Here is a 21,125-nt window from a genome sequence, read left to right as displayed (position 1 = left end):
TGGGTTTGAGCCCTGGTCCGGGAAGATCCAACATGTCATGGAGCAACTAAGCCCATGCGCCACAACTACTGAGCCTGTGCTCTAGAGCCCACGAGCCACAACTACTGAGTCTGCGTGCCACAACTACTGAAGCCTGCGTGCGTAGAGCCCGTGCTCCCCAAAAAGAGAAGCCACCGCAAGGAAGAGTAGCCCCGGCTCGACACAACTAGAGAAAGCCCACGTGCAGCAATGAAGACCCAATGCAGCCAAAAATAAATAAATAAAATAATTTTGTTTTAAAAGGTACAGACATTTAAAAATATCTATTACAAACTACACAGAAATTTTTAAATTAATGATGGAAAAGATCTTATGACTCTTACTTTCTTGAAGGTTGAGTGGAGGATTAATGAGATTATCTAAAGTTCGAGGTCCATATTCAGATTGTGGTGCTGAAAATCCAGGGATTAAACATGAAAACATCCAAAGCTGTTCTTTGCTACAGTTATTCTGAAGAGCTTGCAACCATAATAAGAAAAGGCGAACACCTTCCCGCCTAATCTAAAATGAAATAAAATGAAAAACAGTATTTTTATTTAAAATGGAAATACTTTGTACCCTTCAGGCCAAAATTCTCTAGAAGGTGATTACCGAATGATACTCTGCAAAGGAGAGGAAGAAAAGGAAGGAAGGAGGGAGATAGAGAATTATAACCATGACAATTTACTGAACCCTCATTATTTATAAATCTAAATTTATGGATTTTGAACAAAATAACTTGGTCTCTAACTATTTAAAGCCATCAGGTAATCTATTTATGCTATAATTTCCATTTGTAAAAAGTCAAAATCATTTCCTTCTTATTTACTTCCCTCCTTCCCATCATCACCACTCTAATCTAAGAAGTAAGGAGAGAGGGCAATGACTATTCCTGGCTATAGTGAGTTTGGTAAAAGGAGGAATGGTCATGGGGATCCTGATACACTGCTAACTCAATGCTCTTGACCTTAAAAAGATTATCAGTCTGAAATTATCTCATTTACTTAATTTGCTTCCAAAGGGCAAAGCAGGAATTCTGGCCTATTACTGTATTTTTAAGCAACTAGAACAATGCCCCATACACAGAAAATACATATTTAAATCAAGGGAATGCTCTTCCAGGAAGAGAAGAGGAGAAGATAGAAACTTCAAATCTCCCAGTAAAACACAAGGTTCTTCAGTAACCTAACCTCACTGGTAGCTTTGCAAACAGCCACTGCCAAAGCTATTCAACTGCTGCCACCCTCACAGTTTAGTTAGAAACAGGACAAAGATGTAGGAAAGCTTATCCCTTATGTACTGCTATACCCAAGCCTTGACACCAAAAGTACCTACTATATGAGACTTTTATCCAACCTATACCAAGATGCTTTTGGACTGGGTAGCTTTTCTTACCACAGCACAATGAGATAATGAAAAGGGGGAGAAAAAAAAGAAACAACACCATTTTTTAATAGATGCCCCACTTCCCTCTACATCTAACAATAGCTATGATAAAATGAAGAATAATTTGTTGAATGGATAAATAATTTTTGTCTTCTGGGGACCACAGAACAAAGTACAGTCATCCCTCGGTATCTAGGGGGGTGTTGCTTCCAGGACCTCCCCCACCATGGACACCAAAATCAGCAGACGCTGAAGTCCCTTACATGGAACTGGCATGGATGGCATGGACGTGGGACCCATGGATATGGAGAGGTGACTGTATTTCTGCTGAATGAGTCCATGCAGTGGTAAAACTACAAAAGTTTTTCAAGAGCCTGGTCAGCCTCATGCGTACTGACTATGTTGCTGTTTTTTAAGTGAATTCACTTCGATTAAGGGAACTGAAGATTATTCAAAATTATTTAGGAAAAAGTTGATGTAGGCAGTATAGCAATTGACTGAATGCTTTACTCAGTTTTTAAAAAGAAATATAATTACATTATACCTTCAAGGAGTTTCCTGTGTGTAGTAGTTTCTTTAAAATCAATCCTGAAAAGAAAACATGATTTTAAACATTCATATCTTACTTGTTTCTAAATGTCAGAGTTCTCGGTCAGACTTGAAAACACTTTAAAAACAAGTCTTTGGCAACCTCCAAATTATTCTTGGTGACCTGAACATCCCTCTGGCCATAATCTTGGGACAGAAGGGCATATAAAAAGTCACCTTTTTTAACACATGGTTTATTGCAATTAAACATGATTTATCCTATCAAAACAAACCCTAAACCCAAAATTGCATGTAAGACAACAATCTACGTGTATCTTTTACTTAGACTAAGAATATAATTAAATAATTTCTCCATCACTAATAGAAATAAAAACCACTGTAAAAATTTCCATTTAGTTAACCACATGAACATCTATAACTCTAGTATTTCTTAGCAAATATTTCCATTGTACTAATTTTCCTTTTCAAAATACTCAAAACGATCTTTAATAGTCCTTTTTCTTTTGAATTATACAATATTTCAAATCTACAATAAAATAATGAAATAACATTCACAGACATCCAGATGTCCACCATTTGGTCTGAACAAATCTAAACACAGTCCCATGTTTCCTATAATTTCAAAATTTCACTTATTTACATTTTCTATAATGTTTCATGTAACACTACAAGCATCATTGAAGCCACCTGTGAACCCATCCTGAGTCATTTTCCTCCTTCCTTCCCCAGAGGAAACCATTATCCAGATTTTGGTATTAATTATTCCCAAAAATATTTTATCTTATTAATACTTATTTATAAATCCATAAAATATTTGGAATTAGTTTCTATGTTTAAAACTTATACCAGTAACAAAATTTCCTCCACAGCTATTTGTTCTAATCTTGCATTTTTATTCTTTCTAGTAACACCAGAATTATATATATAACATATATTTATATGTATGAAATACATATATAATATATATATTTACATATACAGAAGCGTATGAGATTATTGTGATAACACATTGTTGGCAACACAAAACACTGGCAGATGCTCTAATATTTGCCAGTCTGAGTGTTACATATCTCAGTAATGTCATTTGATGTTTCCTAATGACACTGAACATTTTTTCATTTGGCTGCTCAAGTTTCTGCAAATTGCCTGTCATATCCTTTGTATATTTTTAAACTGGGTTATTTTGTTTTGTTTTGTTTAATATAAGAGTTCCTTACACACATTGGCTACTAATTCTATGTTAGGTCTATGAATTGGAAATGTATTCTTGACTGGGATGGTAGTATCGTCTGACGTACAAAATTTTTAAATTTCAATATAGTCAATTCACCAATGTTTTTCTTTATGTGTACTTACTGTGTCTAAAGAAATACTTCCCTACTTTAAAGTTATGAAGATAAACCAAAGAGTCTCATCAAAAAGTTTTAAAGTGTTGTTTTTCACATTTAAGTCCTGAAATCCATCAGAAATTTATTTGTGTGTGGCAATAACAGAATTTCCCCTCCCCAACCAACTGTAGTACCTTTTCAGATTTTATAATGAAATGAAATGCTGTCTCAATCATATTTCAAGTTTCCATATATAAGCCTAGGTCTTTGGCTGGCCTTAATGTCCTTTTCCATTAGTCTACTTGTCCATCTCTGTCATACCAATGATACTGTCTTAATTATATTATAACTTTATAATACATCTTGTTATTGGTTATAGTAATATTCAACAACACCATCTTCTCTCTCCCATTTGTTATTCTTCCAAGTTGCTTTGGCTTTGATTTTCCATACAAATTTTAGGATAAACTTGTTGGGCTACAATAAGAAGTCACTACAGGAATTCTGGATGAGAACTGTTATCTTTATACCATCAAGCCTATCATCCATGAATAATGTATAAGATTCCATTTTTTCGAGTTCTTTCTTGTTCTTCAATAATCACTTCATTGTCATAAATTAATCTAATATTTAAAAGGACTATGGAATACACATTCTCAAGCATACTGGAACATTCTCCAGGAGAGACTATATTCTGGGTCATGAAATGTCTCAAAAATTTTTTAAAGATTATGATCATATAAAGCATATTTTCTGGCCACAAAGGAATTAAGTTAGAAATCACAACAGAAAGAAATCTGTGATACCATCAAATATTTGAAAATTTAAAAAACAAAGACACTCTTAAATAAGTTATGGATCAAAGAGATCAAAAGGGACATCAAAAAATATTTTCAACTGAATAAAAATGAAAACACAACATACTAAAACTTATGGGATAAGCTAAAAGCAAAGCTTACAGGGAAGTTTGTTGCCTTGGATGCCTATATCAGAAAAGAAGAAAGGTATTAATATTCTAGACTTCCACCTTAAAAAAATACATATAGACAAGCAAATTAAACCCAAAGCAAGCAAGATTTTTTAAAATATAAAAGATTAGAATGGAAATCAATGAAATAGGAAGCAGAAAAAGACTAGAGAAAATCAACAATACCAAAGTTAGTTCTTTGAAATGACCAACATTAATGACAAATGCTTAGCTAGACAAGTCAATAAAATAAAAGAGACACAAATTACCAAATTCAGAAATGAAAGAGGGGACATCACTACTGACCCTACAGGAATGAAAAGGATTATTATAAAAGAGTAACTTGAACAACTTTACACCAACAAATTAGGCAGTGTTAATGAAATAGACAAATTCCTAGAAAGATACAAATTATCCAAACTGACTCAAAAAAGGAATATAAAGTAGCAATTACAAATCTCCACATAAAGAAAAGCCCAACTCTAAATGGCTTTACTTGTGAATTCTATCAAATATTTTAAAACGATGTAGTATCAATTGTTCACAAACTCTTTCAGAAAATAAAGGAGGGAACACTTCCCAATCTATGTACATGGCTATTATTATCTTGATAATAAAGCCAGACAAAAACCTCACAAAAGAACAATACAGTGTTCAATATCCCTCATAAACATAGAGGTAAAAATCTTTAATAAATTATTAGCAAACTAAAATTAGCAATATAATAAAAAGACTATATAGAAATGGTAACCAATTGGGATTTACCTCAGGGATGCAAAGTTGGTTTAACATTTGAAAAGCAATTCGTGAAATACACAATATTAATAGAATAAATGACAAAACCACTAATAACGCTGCCTATGATCATGTCAATAGAAGAAAAAGCATCTGACAAAATACAATGCCCATGCATGATTAAAAACCCTCATCAAAACAGGATAGAAGAGAACTTCAACTTGATAAACAGTATCTATAAAAATAGCTAACATCGCCAGGGAAGAATGATCTTCAGGAAGCACTGAAGAAGAAAACAAAGGGTTTGAGAATTACACAGGATGGAACTTAAATACTTATTTATATGTGAAATAGGATTCTGCATTGAATCTAGATTCTGCCAGGACATATGTGTGATCCTGAGGAATCACTTAACTTCCCTGAGCCTCAGTTTCCTCAAATATAGAGTAAGTGAAAATAAAATAAAAAAAAAATAGCTAACATCATACATAATGGTGAAAGACTGAATGCTTTCTCCTTTACATCAGGAATAATATAAGGATGTCTACTTTTACCACTTTTATTCACTAGTGTACTAGAGGAACAATAAACAAAAAAGAAATAAGAAATTAAAGGCACCAGATTAAAAATTTTAAAGTAAAACTATATTTGCAGTTGACATGATCCTATACGTAGAAAATCAAAAGGAATCTACAATAAAACAAATAAAATAAAGAAGTTATAATAAACTAGAAACAATGCAAATGTCCATTAATTGGTGAGTAAATAAACAAAATATGGTATATCCATACAACAGAATATTAAGACAATACAAAGGAATGCTTATATATGCTATAATATGGGAAAAAATATATGCTAAGTGAAGGAGGCCAGATGTAAACGACTACAAATTGTATGATTTCATTTACATGAAATGTCCAAAAAAGACAAATTTATTGAAGACAGAAAGCAGATTGGTGGTGGCAAAGGCAACTGACTGTAAATGGGCTCAAAGAACTATTTTAGGGTAATGGCAATGTTCTAAAACTAGACTGTGGTGACTCTAAATATTTACTAAAAAATAATAAATTATTTATTTAAATGAGTGATTTTTATCTAAGTAAATTATACCTCATAAAAGCTACTTTTAAAAAATCAACTAGAGTCACTGATTTATTTTTCTATATATACAAGACAAAAAAGAAAGGAAACAGAGTTTTAGGATTCTCTGGGTGACAAAGAAAGGTGACCATTTATGTATTGTCTCAAGTTGGACATTTACTAGAATATTATTAATCATGAGAACCAGATAGCACAAAGGTCATTTAGAAATAGAAGACTACATTCCTCAGCAGATAGAATAACTTTAGAAGTTCCGCTGTTTCAAAAAAGTTTCTTCCCAGACAACCTTCAAGGACATTTTAATGATTATGAAATAAAAAATAGGATTTCACTATTCTGTTGAGCACCTTATCATGTGATTATTAGCAATTCACATATCTTCTTTGGTGTGATAACTATGCAAATATTTTCCCTATTTAAAAAATTAATTTGTCTTATTATTGAGTTGCCAGAGTTCTTTATGTATTAAGGGTACAGCATTTTTAGTCTTAAGCTTTATCTAAAAAGTTTATTCTAAAAGGCTTTATTTTTTAGAATTTTGTGGTTTTTTTAGCCCCTACATCAATATTCATCCTATATGTCCAGAGTTCCTTTTGTTTCTAGAACTGCTAATTGGGATGACTTACAGTTTCAAAGCCTCAGAAATTTCATTTGCTATAACTAAGAACTGTAGGTTCTAAATAAATATATGACTCTTTTTTAAGAGAAAAAAATACAATTTTTACAAATGAATACAAGGCCTGTAACATTCTACTTCAACAATGTAGATGTGGTGGCCATCTGTATATTCACCACAAGAGAAGGGTCATGAGAATCACTACCAATCAGCCCTGTCATCATTAAGACACTGAACCAAAGCCAGAAATTGCCTACCTACAGATTCCTCTTTCAACCAAGGGGGAAAAAATGTCTTGCAATGAGAGCTCAAGAGTCCTGTGGTGATGCTATGATTGTTAAAGAAACAGACTCCAAGCCAGCAAGCATGCTGGCTTAGCTCCTGGTAAGATGAAGTCTATAACCTCCTGCCTACTTGGTCTTTCACAGTAATACACAGGAGGGTTGTGTATTTTTTCTTTCCCCTTTTTCCTTTCAGCTTCATTTCATGATCTGGGAAGCTCTACTTCGTCTCTTCAAGCAGTAAGCTTAAACCCAGTTCCCGCCTTTTTTATTAATACACTGCTTGCTTTCAAACCTGGAACCCATGGCTTTCACTCTACGTGGCAGTTTGTTACCTTCTCTTCCATTTTTGATTACAGAATGTTTATTCTGATGCTAAGTCTGCTTTTATTTTTTTGGTTTTATAGTTTCATCATCATTGCTAACATATTCAGAGTAAATGAACAGGTGGATCAAAGAAATTTAATATGCCACTTTTATTGGAAATCCTTCATGTATGTTTTTATCTTACATTCCCAGTAAGCCTAGTTCTGTAGTCTTTATTTTGTTTTTACTAAAGCATAAACTATGAACTCATTTCAAATAATTACCAACCCATTAAAGAATATTTTCATATATTATCATTTATTTCAAATATGAAATACATATTTAAATTACTTACCAATACTATGAAACTGCCATCGCTGATGAATTCTTTCTGGAAGAAGTTGTAAAATTTTCTAAAAATCAATATGAATAAAACAAAGAAAAGTATGAAAAGCAAGTAACACGTCCTCATTTTGAGCAATGTGAAAAATTAAACAAAGAGCTTACACAAAGCCTTTAAGAGTTTCTTACATAAAAGACAGTATTACAAATACAAAATAGTCTTTGAGCTAATCTGATGGTACTGGCACTACTTTAGCGCCGGCATACTGATTAGTATTTGAGAACTCCAGAAAACAACAAGCTATACTAACAAAGACTTGGAACAGGAAATTAATGAAATTTATCTTTTACTATGATGTGAAAAGTAAGTATACTTCTCTTTAGTGGATAAATACTAACTTTAATATATATATATATTTTTTTAACATCTTTATTGGATTATAATTGCTTTACAATGGTGTGTTAGTTTCTGCTTTATAACAAAGTCAATCAGCTATACATATACATATATCCGCATATCTCCTCCCTCTTGCATCTCCCTCCCACCCTCCCTATCCCACCCCCTAGGTGGTCACAAAGCACCGAGCTGATCTCCCTGTGCTGTGCAGCTGCTTCCCACTAGCTATCTATTTTACATTTGGTAGTATACTTTTAAATGCTCATTTACTATTCTTAGAATTTCTGCATTGTGGATACTACTGATATGTTTTAAATTCTTTTAGATATTAATATTTGTGAAGTTTTCTCTCCAAGCAGTTTTTTTTTTTAAATAAATTTATTTATTTACTTCTGACTGCACTGGGTCTCTGTTGCTGCAGGCAGGCTTTCTCTAGTTGTGGCAAGTGGGGTCTACTCTTTGTTGCGGTGCACGGGCTTCTCATAGTGGTAACTTCTCTTGTTGCGGAGCACAGGCTCTAGGTGCCCAGGCTTCAGTAGTTGTGGCATGCGGGCTCAGTAGTTGTGGCTCACAGGCTCTAGAGCGCAGGCTCAGTAGTTGTGGCACACAGGGTTAGCTGCTCCACGGCATGTGGGATCTTCCCAGACCAGGGCTCGAACCCATGCCCCCTGCATTGGCAGGCGGATTCTTAACCACTGCACCACCAGGGAAGCCCGGTCTCCAAGCATTTCTTTCTCTTACTTTGATAAATCCTACAGGGAAAATATTTTGCTTCCACAAAAATCCTATCAAATACTTGTACTAAATTAATTCACGTGAACCCAAAGATACTTCTATGTTATGATGGCTATGGGTATGAGAACAAAATTTTAAGATTCAGGAGCCCTATAGTTAAGCTAACACATACAGACTTCCACAAGTTGGGAATAAACACTTTTTACATATAATACTTTCAAAATTTTGTCTTTATTTTCCTTTATATATTGCACCTGCGTGGATTATTCTAGTTCAACAGCTGCCTTATTATGCTGCTGAACTACGTTCTCAACACTCATCTGCTTGCTGAATGACATTTGTGTGCGTTTGTTATTATTGCAGCTCTATTATAATTATTTAGAATCACCATTAATTGAATGTTCATAAGGACCAAACACTAGACACTTTATGTAATGATATCTCATTAATCCTCACAACCATCCTAAAAGGAGTGTTCATTGGTCTCATTTGAAAAATAAAGAAATGGGTCAAGTAATGTGCTTAGGTTAGAAAGAGGAAAAACGGAGTTTCCAACTTCCATATGCCTATTTCCAAAACTTTGCTTTTATACTATTATGTTCAAAGAACAGTATGCATGTTTTTACACTTCTCTATCTTCCTTTTGATATAATCTTCTTTAGTCCCTCTCATATAAGAGGATGATGAAGAAATTATAAAGTTCTTCACAGATAGATGCTATTCCCACACGAGATACATAAACTTCTTCACCTCTGCCCTCCTATTTCTCTCATACTTAGCCAACAACTGTATAATTTTATTTATGGTGGTGTGGAAAGAGATAAAATTATAGAAAATTAAAAAGACAAGTTTGTGAACCACTCGAAAGTACTCCTAAATTATCACTATTATAGTTTAGATTTAATCTCATACAAAATGTAAATTTAAATATATTCATCTTTTTTATTCAGTCATATAAAGATGAAAGAAATCATGTATACTATTAACTACACAGAAGAAAGCAGAATATAAATCCTATGTCATACTGATATTACATAATGATGCTTTTTATTCCAGAAAAAGGAAATCATTTTATTTATAATTTTTTTAAAAAATCATCATTAGTCTCTAAAGGTGGAGGTCAGATATTACTGTCCCCATTATAAGTAGAAAAACATCAGCACACAGGTTAAATATTTTTTCCAAAAGATAAAAATCCTATATCTAACATCTCTTTTCCTAATGAAATTTAGCGACTGATTACAAACATTTCTGTTCAAAAAGTAACAAATGATCAGTATATATTACATACAGGAAAATAAGTATTATTTTTTAACAGAAGAAATATTCTGAAAGAGTTTCTATTAACTAGTCAATCATCTCAGTTTCCTGAATATAGGGCAAGCATGAATGTCTGAAGGAACACTTGCCAGGAATTATCATCTTGCTTTCTCTGTACATACTTTTACTCTTTCTCAAAATATTCATGTTTTAATATTTCCCTTGTAAACAGTTCATGCAAACACCTGGGGAGGTAAATATAAGCAAATTCCTCAGGGTTAACAACTAATGAAAATTAACTGCAGAACAGGTACCAACACCAGTTGCTTCTGTCTGGAACTCTTAAAAAAAAAAAAAAAAACTTTCTTTTTTCAGCTGTGACTAACTCAGCAACTAAGAGAGAGATCAAATTCTTCAATTCTTCTAAACCATACTAAAATAGTCAACATAAAAAATAGTGAATTATCTTTAATTAGCAGTAGATAGAATAGTTCAATCTTTAGAAACTGATTTCTAAATTCTTTACTATGCTTTTCAAGACACAAGGTCTAATCCTGACTTTCTCCAGTTCTCTAAAATTCTCAATAAAGATCAGAATACTCCTATCACTATTTGATTTGAAAGACAGAATGAAGAGCATGGGGTTATTTGAAAAGCATGTGTGTCCCTCATTTTTATCATTGTGCCAAAAATGAAACAAATTTTAGCAGAGTATCAAATGTTGTTGCTTCCTTCTGTTTATTTAGCAATAAAAATGTGTCCCACCCCAATCCAAAGCAAATGCAGTAGAACAACAATTTATAAAATATTTAAAACTATTTTATATAAGTTTTCAATGAAAAGCAGTTAAAGCAGAAAACTCCTTAGGTATGTAACAGTTCTATGAATTTACCCTCTCAAGTAATAATGTTTTGTTGTTGTTGTTTTTTAATTCTCCATTTGTGTAAATCTCCCAGAAATTAAAATTTTCATGTTTGCAAACACAGTGAATATTGTACCAACTGTGGTATCAAATCCATAAAAACGTAATTTTATCTGTACCTAAAAATAATATGTGTACCTCAGAAAATAATTAAGAATTAAGTCAGTTATATTTTTAGGTTAAAACGTGCAATTAAGTTTTTGAAAAGCATGGTAGATTCACAGTGTTTGTTAATATTCAATATATTCCTTTGTATATTCCAAAAATTAATTTTGGAAAAAAAGTTACATTGGCAGGTACTTACCTCAAAAATAAAAAGTATAGCATCCAATTCCTCCCTTTGAGACTTGTGACCTAAAACATTTTTATAGAAAAATATTTTAAACATTATCATTTTGTCCTCAATGTCAACAACCACTTAAAAAGCTTAAAATATTTCAAGCACTGAAGTTTTTTTTCTCATTGATTCTTTAATAAAATGTTTAAAGTATATTCTGTTCAATGTATAGACAATATCATAGCATCTCTCTCTACTCTTTTTAGACAGCTAAATTTAGATTCTACATATTTATGTCTAAAAACAAATCATAATATATTGTGGAGAACTCTAAATGAACTCTAAAAATGAATTTATGAAAATGACTGCTCAAACCTGACATATGCCCCTAGGGCAGAGCAAAGGTGAGAAAACAAGTAAACCTGACCAGAGAAAAAAGAAATCTAAGCCTTCTCAAAATAATAAGGATATTACTTCTAACCCATAGTGTGAGAGGGGTGTTCTACAAGCTGTCTAACAAAAAGCAGTGAAATAATACTAAAATTCCAATGTCCAAGAGTATATTTTTAAGTGAATGTTTATGACAATTATTTGAAATATCAACATAAGCCAAGACTGATTTTAACATCTTACCTTTCTGTTTAAGACTAGCTTCAATGGTAACAAAATTCTCAAAAAACACATAATATATATGTGAAAAATGTTGGTCAAAAAACTGTTTAAGATCGATGGACTCTGCATTCTCTGAAAAATAAATGAAAACAGTTTTTAGTGATTACTATTTATATCATGTTCAGCAAGTATTCATTGTGGCATGTTTCCTTCAAAAATGCCAAAGAACTGCTCTTAAAATTCTATTAAAATATTTAAGAGATGTGTTTATATATTTATATCCTTGTTCTCACAACTTTAGCTTTTAAAGATTTTAATTTTAAAAACTGGTCAAATCAGGTTATCATAATCTTTGTTTACTAAAAGAAAACAATGCCTCAGAAAGTTTTATCCAAAATCATTAAAAAAGAAGTCAAGTTCTATTTTCAATTCACAGCTATGCTCTCCTAACTTTTCCCCCAAGACAGTTAAAAATCGGTATTTCTAAGAGTAATAATACATGTCTAAAATACATTTACTTTAAATATCTAACAATAGGCTTTGCAAATAGGCACTTAAGTATTATAAAACTCAGCTAATACTGTTCTCTAAGAACTGTCAGTATAGTCCAAGGCAGAGAAACTGAACATTTAACTGTATGCAGAGCAGAAAGTGTTGGGTACTAACACAAAATTACTTTCAAAACTCAATGAGGGGTGAAGGTGGGGAAAGAACAAATGCCTGACAGAGAATGTATTATCTGAAAAGACCTCTATGGACAGGAAGGACTTTGGACATAAAGTGGTGGGTTTGAATGAGAAAGACATTCTCGACATAAACAAAGACATTGAAGTGAGGAAAGCAGGATAGGATGCAGAAAAATAATTCATTTTGGCTAGCTTTGAGCATTTTGATAAAAATAAAATAGAAAAAGTATCCTTGATATGTCAAAAAATATCATAAGTGCAAACTAAGGAAATGGGATTTATTATTTAAAGCAAGATATCTACATCGTAGGTGTATATGTACTTATGCATTTTATTGTTTGGCTTATTTTCGGGGGGGTGAGAAAGTTGGGGAAAAGGGGAGGAATTAAGAACTTTTACTTTATATACTTCCTACTACTCAAATTCCTTTACAAAAAGCACGTCTCTTTTATAATAAACAAATTTGAAAAAAGCAACTGGAAGAACTAAGATTTTTTTGAACCTGGGAGTAAAATGAATAAACTACTAACTGCTGATAAACTCAAGTTAAACATCAATTAATTTCTTGGAATGCTCTAAGGCTGAATGGAAGATTTCAGAATAAAGTTAAATAGTAACAACATACAGACAGCACTTTAAACTCTGGTGTATTATCTTACCCTATGAATATTCATAAATCTTTAATGACATCTCATCTATGGAATTTTCCAAGACTGTTTCCCTTTTGTTTTGCCCTCCCCAAGGAAGGAATGGATGCCCTCTCCTCTCTATTCCCTTGTGTTCTCTACATTTCTCTCTCATGGAAGTAATTATGTCTCAAGTGTTTCCTGGTCTTTTTTCCAGGACTAGTCTATAGTTTCTTTAGGATAGAAAGTGTGTCTACCTTAGTATTTCCAAAACCTAAGCACAGTGCTGAGCACATATGTACTCAAATGTGTTTTATTATTAATCAAATAAATTATTTTAATGTTATTGTATTCATTTCGTAGCTTGGAAATTTTTATCTTGGAAAAGACTGCATAACCTACTGACAGGCAAAATAGCACTGCTTCATCTTGACTGGAATTAGAACACCCAGATTCCATTCCTACCTGTAACACTATCTGTGTACATTTTCACAGAACTAGGGGAAAAAACAATAATAATGGCTAACACAAACAATGTTTTCTATATGCCAGAAACTCTTCTAAGTCCTTTATAGAAATTAATTCCTAAAGTCCTCAAAACAACACTATGAAATAAGTACTACTATTATCCCTAACTCTAAAGATGAGAAAACAAGTATAGAGAGTTTAAGTGATTCAGTTAGTAAGAAACAGAGTCATGGATTTAAACTCCACACAGTCTGGATTTAGTGTCCATGCTCTTAACCTCTATGTTATTCAGCTTCCAGTGTAATATTGATACATCTATAAGAAAAGAACACTAGTAGTTTATCTGTTATCTGCCTGTAAGAAGATAAGAATAACTGTCATTGAATACTAGTTAAACATATTTTAGAGACTACCAAAATAAAACACATATACTGAGATAAACAGAAGTATTCTGTTTTCCCCACTGAGTAGTTTGAAGTAACAAAGAACTATGAAATGAGAATGAAATAGACTGCTAAAATTACCGCTGAAATTCCTGAAATTAATGTTTCAAACAAAACTAATGTCCCAGGGGAAAGAAGAAAATGAGAACAATAACAAAGCAAAACAAAAAAGTCAAAACAAAACAAAAGCAAACATGAATCAACTCAAGATTTTGCAACATAAATTTAGGAGCCAAGATAGTCTCTCTCAATTTCCTTCCCATGGTACAGCATGTTACACAAAGCCTGGAAACTACATACTTGCTAATAAAAAATACTGCAGCAAAATTAGGTCAATTTGTTTTTTACTCTGTATCTATTTGTAATGAACTAGTTAGCAAATAAAAACTCTTATAAAACATTTTTGTTCACCAATTCACAAAATTTACATAGTGGGGGAAAACCGGAAAAAACACAAAAAAGGTGGATATAAGAGAATAAGAAGGTTCACTTATTTAAAAAGAAGTCTCTCTATAAAACAGTAACACAGAAGAAAGGAAAATATAAAAGGAAGGAAATCCACAAAGAAAGAGATTATGGAAAAACTTCTACCCAATACCTTTCCCCCAAAAATGCCCCAAACCCTTTATGTTTTCTCTTTTTGTGAATGCCTCCAGTACTTTTAGTCAGCATGGCTCCTAATTATGTCACATTAGTTAGTACAACTGTCCCTCGGTATCAGCAAGTGATGGTTCCAAGAACCCATCAGATGCCAAAATTGGAGAATCCCTTATATAAAATGACATAGTATTTGCATATAACCTATGCACATCCTCCCACACACTTTACGTCACCTCTAGATTACTTATAATACCAGACACAATGTAAATGCTATGTAAATAGTTGCCTGGGTGCGGCAAATTCAAGTTCTGCTTTCTGGAATTCTCCAGAATTTTTTTTCCTGAATATTTTTGATCCAAAGTAGGTTGAATCTGAGGATGTGGACCCACCCCTCCAAAATGGAGTGCCAACTGTATCATTCTCTTACAGATACTGGATGCTCTTTGGGAGCAGAAAGCATGCCTTAGCTTCTTTTACCTTTCTAATTTTTTCAAAATTTTAATCTGAGGAAGTGCTTTGCATAGTGCTAAACTGATGGTTGGCACTTAAAAAAAGTTTAAGCATTCAAAAACTTCCCCCATTTTTAGAAATACTTCTGTTTGATTTGTAATGTTTGTAAATTAGTATTTCCTTTAAAAAATCAAATAAACATTTCAACCACAAATTAAGACTGAAGTTTCTGAGGTTTTAAAAAAACTTATTCAGGCTTAGGACTGCTTTGAAGACCTTTGGGAATACTAACCTTAAGTAGCAAAACAGTTCTAGACTTCATTTAGTATTCACAAATAAAATTTCAGATGTCTCTAGGATCTTTTTATGAATAAGCTTCAAGAAGCTAATTAATATATTTACTTCCTACTACATCTTTTGAAGACATCTAAGCTCTGTAACAAATCTATAATTAAAAATTACAAAATTCAGAAGGCTAGTTTACCTGACCTTAAATTTCAGACACCTGTACTAAATACTTCCCTAGAAAAGTTATCACATAACCCATGCTAGATGACCAAAAATTCAACAAATTTTGCAATACCATCATTCTTCTTCCTCATCTATAAAAAAAAAAAAGCCACCATTTAGAACTTTTCCTCAAATGATGGCATTATAATACACTAATCTGTGAAGTGTATCACAAGTAATCTGCTCCTGATAATAAAGCACTGAACAATGCAAATTATTGCCTTAAAATAATCAATAATAATGAGGACTGATCCAACAATACAGTGAATAACACAAAAAACTCTCTCTAATTGCAGAGACACAGAAATGCTGGATAAAAACAAATAATACAAGCTCAAAAAAAAAAAAAGGAAGAGGAGAAGGAGTAGAAGTGAAGAAAAGAAAGTAAGTAGGGGGCTTCCCTGGTGGCGCAGTGGTTGAGAGTCCGCCTGCCGATGCAGGGGACACGGGTTCGTGCCCTGGAGCGGCTGGGCCCGTGAGCCAATGCCACTGAGCCTGCGCGTCCAGAGCCTGTGCTCCGCAACGGGAGAGGCCACAACAGTGAGAGGCCCGTGTACCGCAAAAAAAAAAAAAAGAGTAAGTAGGAAAGGAGGAAGTGGGATGGAGGAAGAGGTGTCATGAGGGAGAGGAGGATGGTGAGAATGTGGTATAAAGGCAGGGAGGGGTTGAAGGGGAAATATGTAGGAAAGGAGATGGGAAGGAAGTAAGGATGAGGAGAAGGGAGAATGGGTAAGGGAAAAGAAACACAAAAATGTAGTATTAAAATATAAGCAATATGGAGTCAAGCACAAATAAGGGGGGAAGTAGAAGGGAAAAGTAGGAAGAAAACAGAAAGAAGGTGCAAGAGAAAAGAAGGGCGGTAAAACCACACAAACAGGCTGGAAAATTATAAACAACACATTATCAAGTTCTAAGTAAAGAGGAGGGTATATGAGAAGGGAGAAGAAATTGAGAAAAGGGAGGAAGAGAGGACAAAAGGAAGAAACAGAGAAATAGTAAGTTGGAAGACAGACTGATGCTATTACTCAGAATGTAGCACAGAAAAATAATAAGATGGAAACAGACTGCCTGAGAAGTCCCAAGAACAAAGATAAAATGTAAGCAATATTAAAAGAAATAAGGTCTGAGTACTATCTAAAATTGGTGAAATATGTAAATAAATCTTCAGACTGAAAAAGCACAGTGATTCCCAAGCAGGATGAACACAAATCCACGGTCACATCCTAACTCCAAAAACAAAATGGAAATATTACAACCAAGAAAAGTTACCTACACAGAAATATCAAAACTAACAACAGACTTCTCATCAGCCCAATAGAGGCAAGAAGACAATGCAATTTTATACTGAAAGAACTAAGGGAAAATAATAGTCATCATAAAATTCTTATGCAGCTAAACTACTGTTCAATAAGATGAACATGAAAATAAAGAAAAGGCATTTTCTGACATAGAGTTTAACACTTAAAAACTCTCACTCAGGGGCTTCCCTGGTGGCGCGGTGGTTGGGAGTCCGCCTGCCGATGCGGGGGACGCGGGTTCGTGCCCCGGTCCAGGAGGATCCCACATGCCGCAGAGCAGCTGGGCCCGTGAGCCATGGCCGCTGAGCCTGCATGTCCGGAGCCTGTGCTCCGCAATGGGAGAGGCCACAACAGTGAGAGGCCCACACACCACAGAAGAAAAAAAAAAAAAATTAAAAAAACTCTCACTCAAAGAATTACAAAAGATAGATTTCTGAACGAATAGAAATAAACTCACATGGAAGAGTGAGAAGCAAGAAGCCAAGATGAGCTAAGAAACTGGAAAATGTGTGGGTAGATCTCAATGAGCACTGACTGTTAGCAAAAGTACTAATGCAAAAGGTTACTAACAAGGAGGAAGTAAAATAATAGGCAATAATGTGAAAGATGAAACAAATGCTGGAGAAAGTATTTTAAGATCTTATTTTATTTAAGAGGACAGTAGAAACAGTGATGAACTCTAGACTTCAATATTAGTATGCTATTGAAGTTTTCTGAGTTACCAATAAGAGAATAACAACAATGCATAACTTCTAATCATTAGAAGGGAAAAAGAATATAGAGAAACTTATCAATCTAACAGACATGAGTAAAGAAAAGCACCCCAAAAAAGTGAACAAGATGACGGAAATCAATATAAATATACAAGTAATTACAAAAAAGTTAATGGATTAAATGCCACAGTTAAGAGAGAGCTGTAATCATACTGGATTTAAAAACACACACAAAAGTCAAGCTACGAAGTATTTACTAAGAAAAGTATTTTTAACCCAAATACTAACCAAAAATACCAACAGTGATTGCTCAAAAAGAGACAAAAAGTAAACATTAAGGCAAGAATTAATACAATTAAAGAGTTCAATGTATTTTGACAAAAGGCTCTATTTACCAGAAAGCTTTCATTTCAATTTTGTATGAAGAGATATAAACAGCAAAAGCTGATAGATTTCTAAGGAAAAGCAAACCCATTTATAGTGTGGTAGCTTTTAACACATCTGTCTCATATTTAACAGAAGTAAGTAGTAAGTATACACAAGATTTGAACAACAAAATGAGCACTTTACCTGTAAAACTCTAAATTCAAGAGACTATAAGTCTTCCCATGTAAAAGTAGGGTATTTATAAAAACGGAACTATTAGGGGCTTCCCTGGTGGTCCAGTGGGTTAACACTCTGCACTCCCAAAGCAGGGAGGCCGGGTTCAATCCCTGGTCAGGGACCTAGGTCCCGCGTGCCGCAACTAATAGCTCACATGGCGCAACTAAAAAAGCCCACATGCCACAACTAAAAAGAGCCCACATGCAGCAAGGAAGATCCTGCACACAGAAACAAAGATCCTGAATGCTACAACTAAGACCCGGCACAGCCAAATAAAAAAGTAAATAAATAAGTAAATATTAAAAACAAGAAAAGTTTAAAAACTGAATTACTAAGGACACAAACTAAATAGAAAACGAACCAAGAATAACTTAGCACATACCATGCTCTCTGACCAAAACGAACTAAAATTAAGAATTAACAACTAGGGAATTCCCTGCTGGCACAGTGGTTAAGAATCCGCCTGCACGAGGAGGAGCTTCAACATGGCGGAAGACTAAGACGCGGAGATCACCTTCCTCGCCACAAATACATCAGAAATACATCTACATGTGTAAGACCTGGGTACAGGTCTTACACTCACAGAAGACCTCAGACTTCCCAAAAAGCAAGAAACTCCCCAAGTACCTGGGTAGGGCAAAAGAAAAAACAGAGACAAATGAATAGGGACACGACCTACATCTCTGGAAGGGAGCTGTGAAGGAAGGTTTCCACACATTAGGAAAGCCCTTCGCGAGCGGAGACGGCGGGTGGCGGAGGGGGGAAGCTTCGGAGCCACGGAGGAGAGCACAGCAACAGGGGTGCGGAGGGCAAAGTGGAGAGATTACTGCACAGTCAATCAGTGTCGACCAGCACTCACCAGCCCGAGAGGCTCGTCTGCTCACCCGCCTGGGCGGGCGGGGGCTGGGAGCTGAGGCTCGGGCTTCGGAGGTTGGATCCCAGGGAAACGACAGGGGTTGGCTGCATAAACATAGCCTGAAGGGGGCTAGTGCACCACAGCTAGCTGGGATGGAGTCCGGGGAAATGTCTGGAGCTGTCGAAGAGGCGAGACACTTTTTCTTGCCTCTTTGTTTCCTGGTCCGCGAGGAGAGGGGATTAAGAGCACCACTTAAAGGAGCTCCAGGGACGGGCGCGAGCTGCGGCTATCAGCGCGGACCCCAGAGACAGGTATGAGACACCAAGGCTGCTGCTGCAGCCACCAAGAAGCCTGTGTGCGAGCACAGGTCACTATCCACACCTCCCCTCCCGGGAGCCTGTGCAGCCCGCCACTGGTAGGGTCCCGTGATCCAGGGACAACTTCCCCAGGAGAACACACGGCGTACCTCATACTGCTGCAACGTCATGCTGGCCTCTGCCGCCGCAGGCTCGCCCCGCACTCCATACCCCTCCCTCCCCGCGGCCTGAGTGAGCCAGAGCCCCCGAATCAGTGGCTCCTTTAACCCTATCCTGTCTGAGCGAAGAACAGACACCCTCAGGCGACACATGCAGAGGCGGGTCCAAATCCAAAGCTGAACCCCAGGAGCTGTGCAAACAAAGAAGATAAAGGGAAATCTCTCCCAGCAACCTCAGGAGCAGCGGATTAAATCTCAACAGTCAAGTTGATGTACCCTGCATCTGTGGAATACCTGAATAGACAACGAATCATCCCAAATTCAGGAGGTGGACTTTGGGAGGAACAAAATATATTTTTTTTTCCGTTTTTCTCTTTTTGTGAGGGTGTATGTGTATCCTCCTGTGTGTGATTTTATCTGTTTAGCTTTGCTTTTACCATTTGTCCTAGGGTTCTGTCTGTCCGTTGTTTTTCGTTTTTTGGTGTTTTTGTTTAGTATAGTGTTTAGTGCTTCTTATCATTGGTGGATTTGTTTTCTGGTTTGGTCACTCTCTTCTTTCGTTCCTTTTCTTAATTTTTATTACTTACAAAAAATTTCTTTTTAATAATTATTTTTTATTTTAGTAACTTTTATTTTATCTTCTTCATTCTTTCTTTTTTTTCTCCGTTTTATTCTGAGCCGTGCGGATGACAGGCTCTTGGTGCTCCAGCCAGGCATCAGGGCTGTGCCTCTAAGGTGGGAGACCCAAATTCAGGACACTGGTCCACAAGAGACCTCCCAGGTCCACATAATATCAAAGGCAAAAATCTCCCAGAGATCTCCATCTCAACGCCAAGACCCACCTCCACACAACGACCACCAAGGTGTAGTGCTGGACACCCCATGCCAAACAACTAGCAAGACAGGAACAGAACCCCACCCATTAGCACAGATGCTACCTAAAATCATAAGGCCACAGACACCACAAAACACACCAACAGACGTGGACCTGCCCACCAGAAACAAAAGATCCAGCCTCATCCACTAGAACACAGGCACTAGTCCCCTCCACCAGGAAGCCTACACAACTCACTAAACCAACCTTAGCCACTGCGGACAGACACCAAAAACAACAAGAACTACGAACCTGCAGCCTGCGAAAAGGAGACCCCAAACACAGCAAGTTAAGCAAAATGAGAAGACACAGAAACACACAGCAGATGAAGGAGCAAGGTAAAAACCCACCAGACCTAACAAATGAAGAGGAAATAGGCAGTCTACGTGAAAAACAATTCTGAGTAATGACAGTAAACATGATCCAAAATCTTGGAAACAGAATGGAGAATATACAAGAAACATTTAACAAGGAACTAGAAGAACTAAAGAGCAAACAAACAATGGTGAACAACACAATAAATGAAAATAAAAATTCTCTAGAAGGAATCAATAGCAGAATAACTGAGGCAGAAGAATGGACAAGTGACCTGGAAGATAAAATAGTGGAAATAACTACTGCAGAGCAGAATAAAGAAAAAAGAATGAAAAGAACTGAGGACAGTCTCAGAGACCTCTGGGTCAACATTAAA

At 35.3% G+C, this 21,125-nt stretch overlaps 1 protein-coding gene across 8 annotated transcripts in view; it reads right to left on the bottom strand.

Moving 5' to 3' along the window:
* Positions 1-21,125, bottom strand: part of RALGAPA1 (Ral GTPase activating protein catalytic subunit alpha 1) — a 221,005-nt gene that overhangs the window by 164,104 nt on the left and 35,776 nt on the right. For all 8 annotated transcript variants that reach the window (XR_010943440.1, XM_067737483.1, XM_067737461.1 and 5 more), the window contains exons 2-6: positions 11,854-11,964; positions 11,248-11,297; positions 7,643-7,700; positions 1,949-1,992; positions 363-540 (exon numbers count right to left, since the gene is read on the bottom strand). Coding sequence is in view for 7 of the 8 variants with exons in the window: in XM_067737483.1 (XP_067593584.1) it covers positions 363-540; positions 1,949-1,992; positions 7,643-7,700; positions 11,248-11,297; positions 11,854-11,964 (441 nt within the window). In the remaining variant the exon portion in view is untranslated. The remainder of the gene's footprint in view (positions 1-362; positions 541-1,948; positions 1,993-7,642; positions 7,701-11,247; positions 11,298-11,853; positions 11,965-21,125) is intronic.

The sequence above is a fragment of the Pseudorca crassidens genome, chromosome 1 (genome assembly GCF_039906515.1).
Source record: "Pseudorca crassidens isolate mPseCra1 chromosome 1, mPseCra1.hap1, whole genome shotgun sequence".
Taxonomy (NCBI): domain Eukaryota; kingdom Metazoa; phylum Chordata; class Mammalia; order Artiodactyla; family Delphinidae; genus Pseudorca; species Pseudorca crassidens.
The sequence above is the reverse complement of the archived record's forward strand: the minus strand, read 5'-3'. Positions and strand labels throughout refer to the sequence as shown.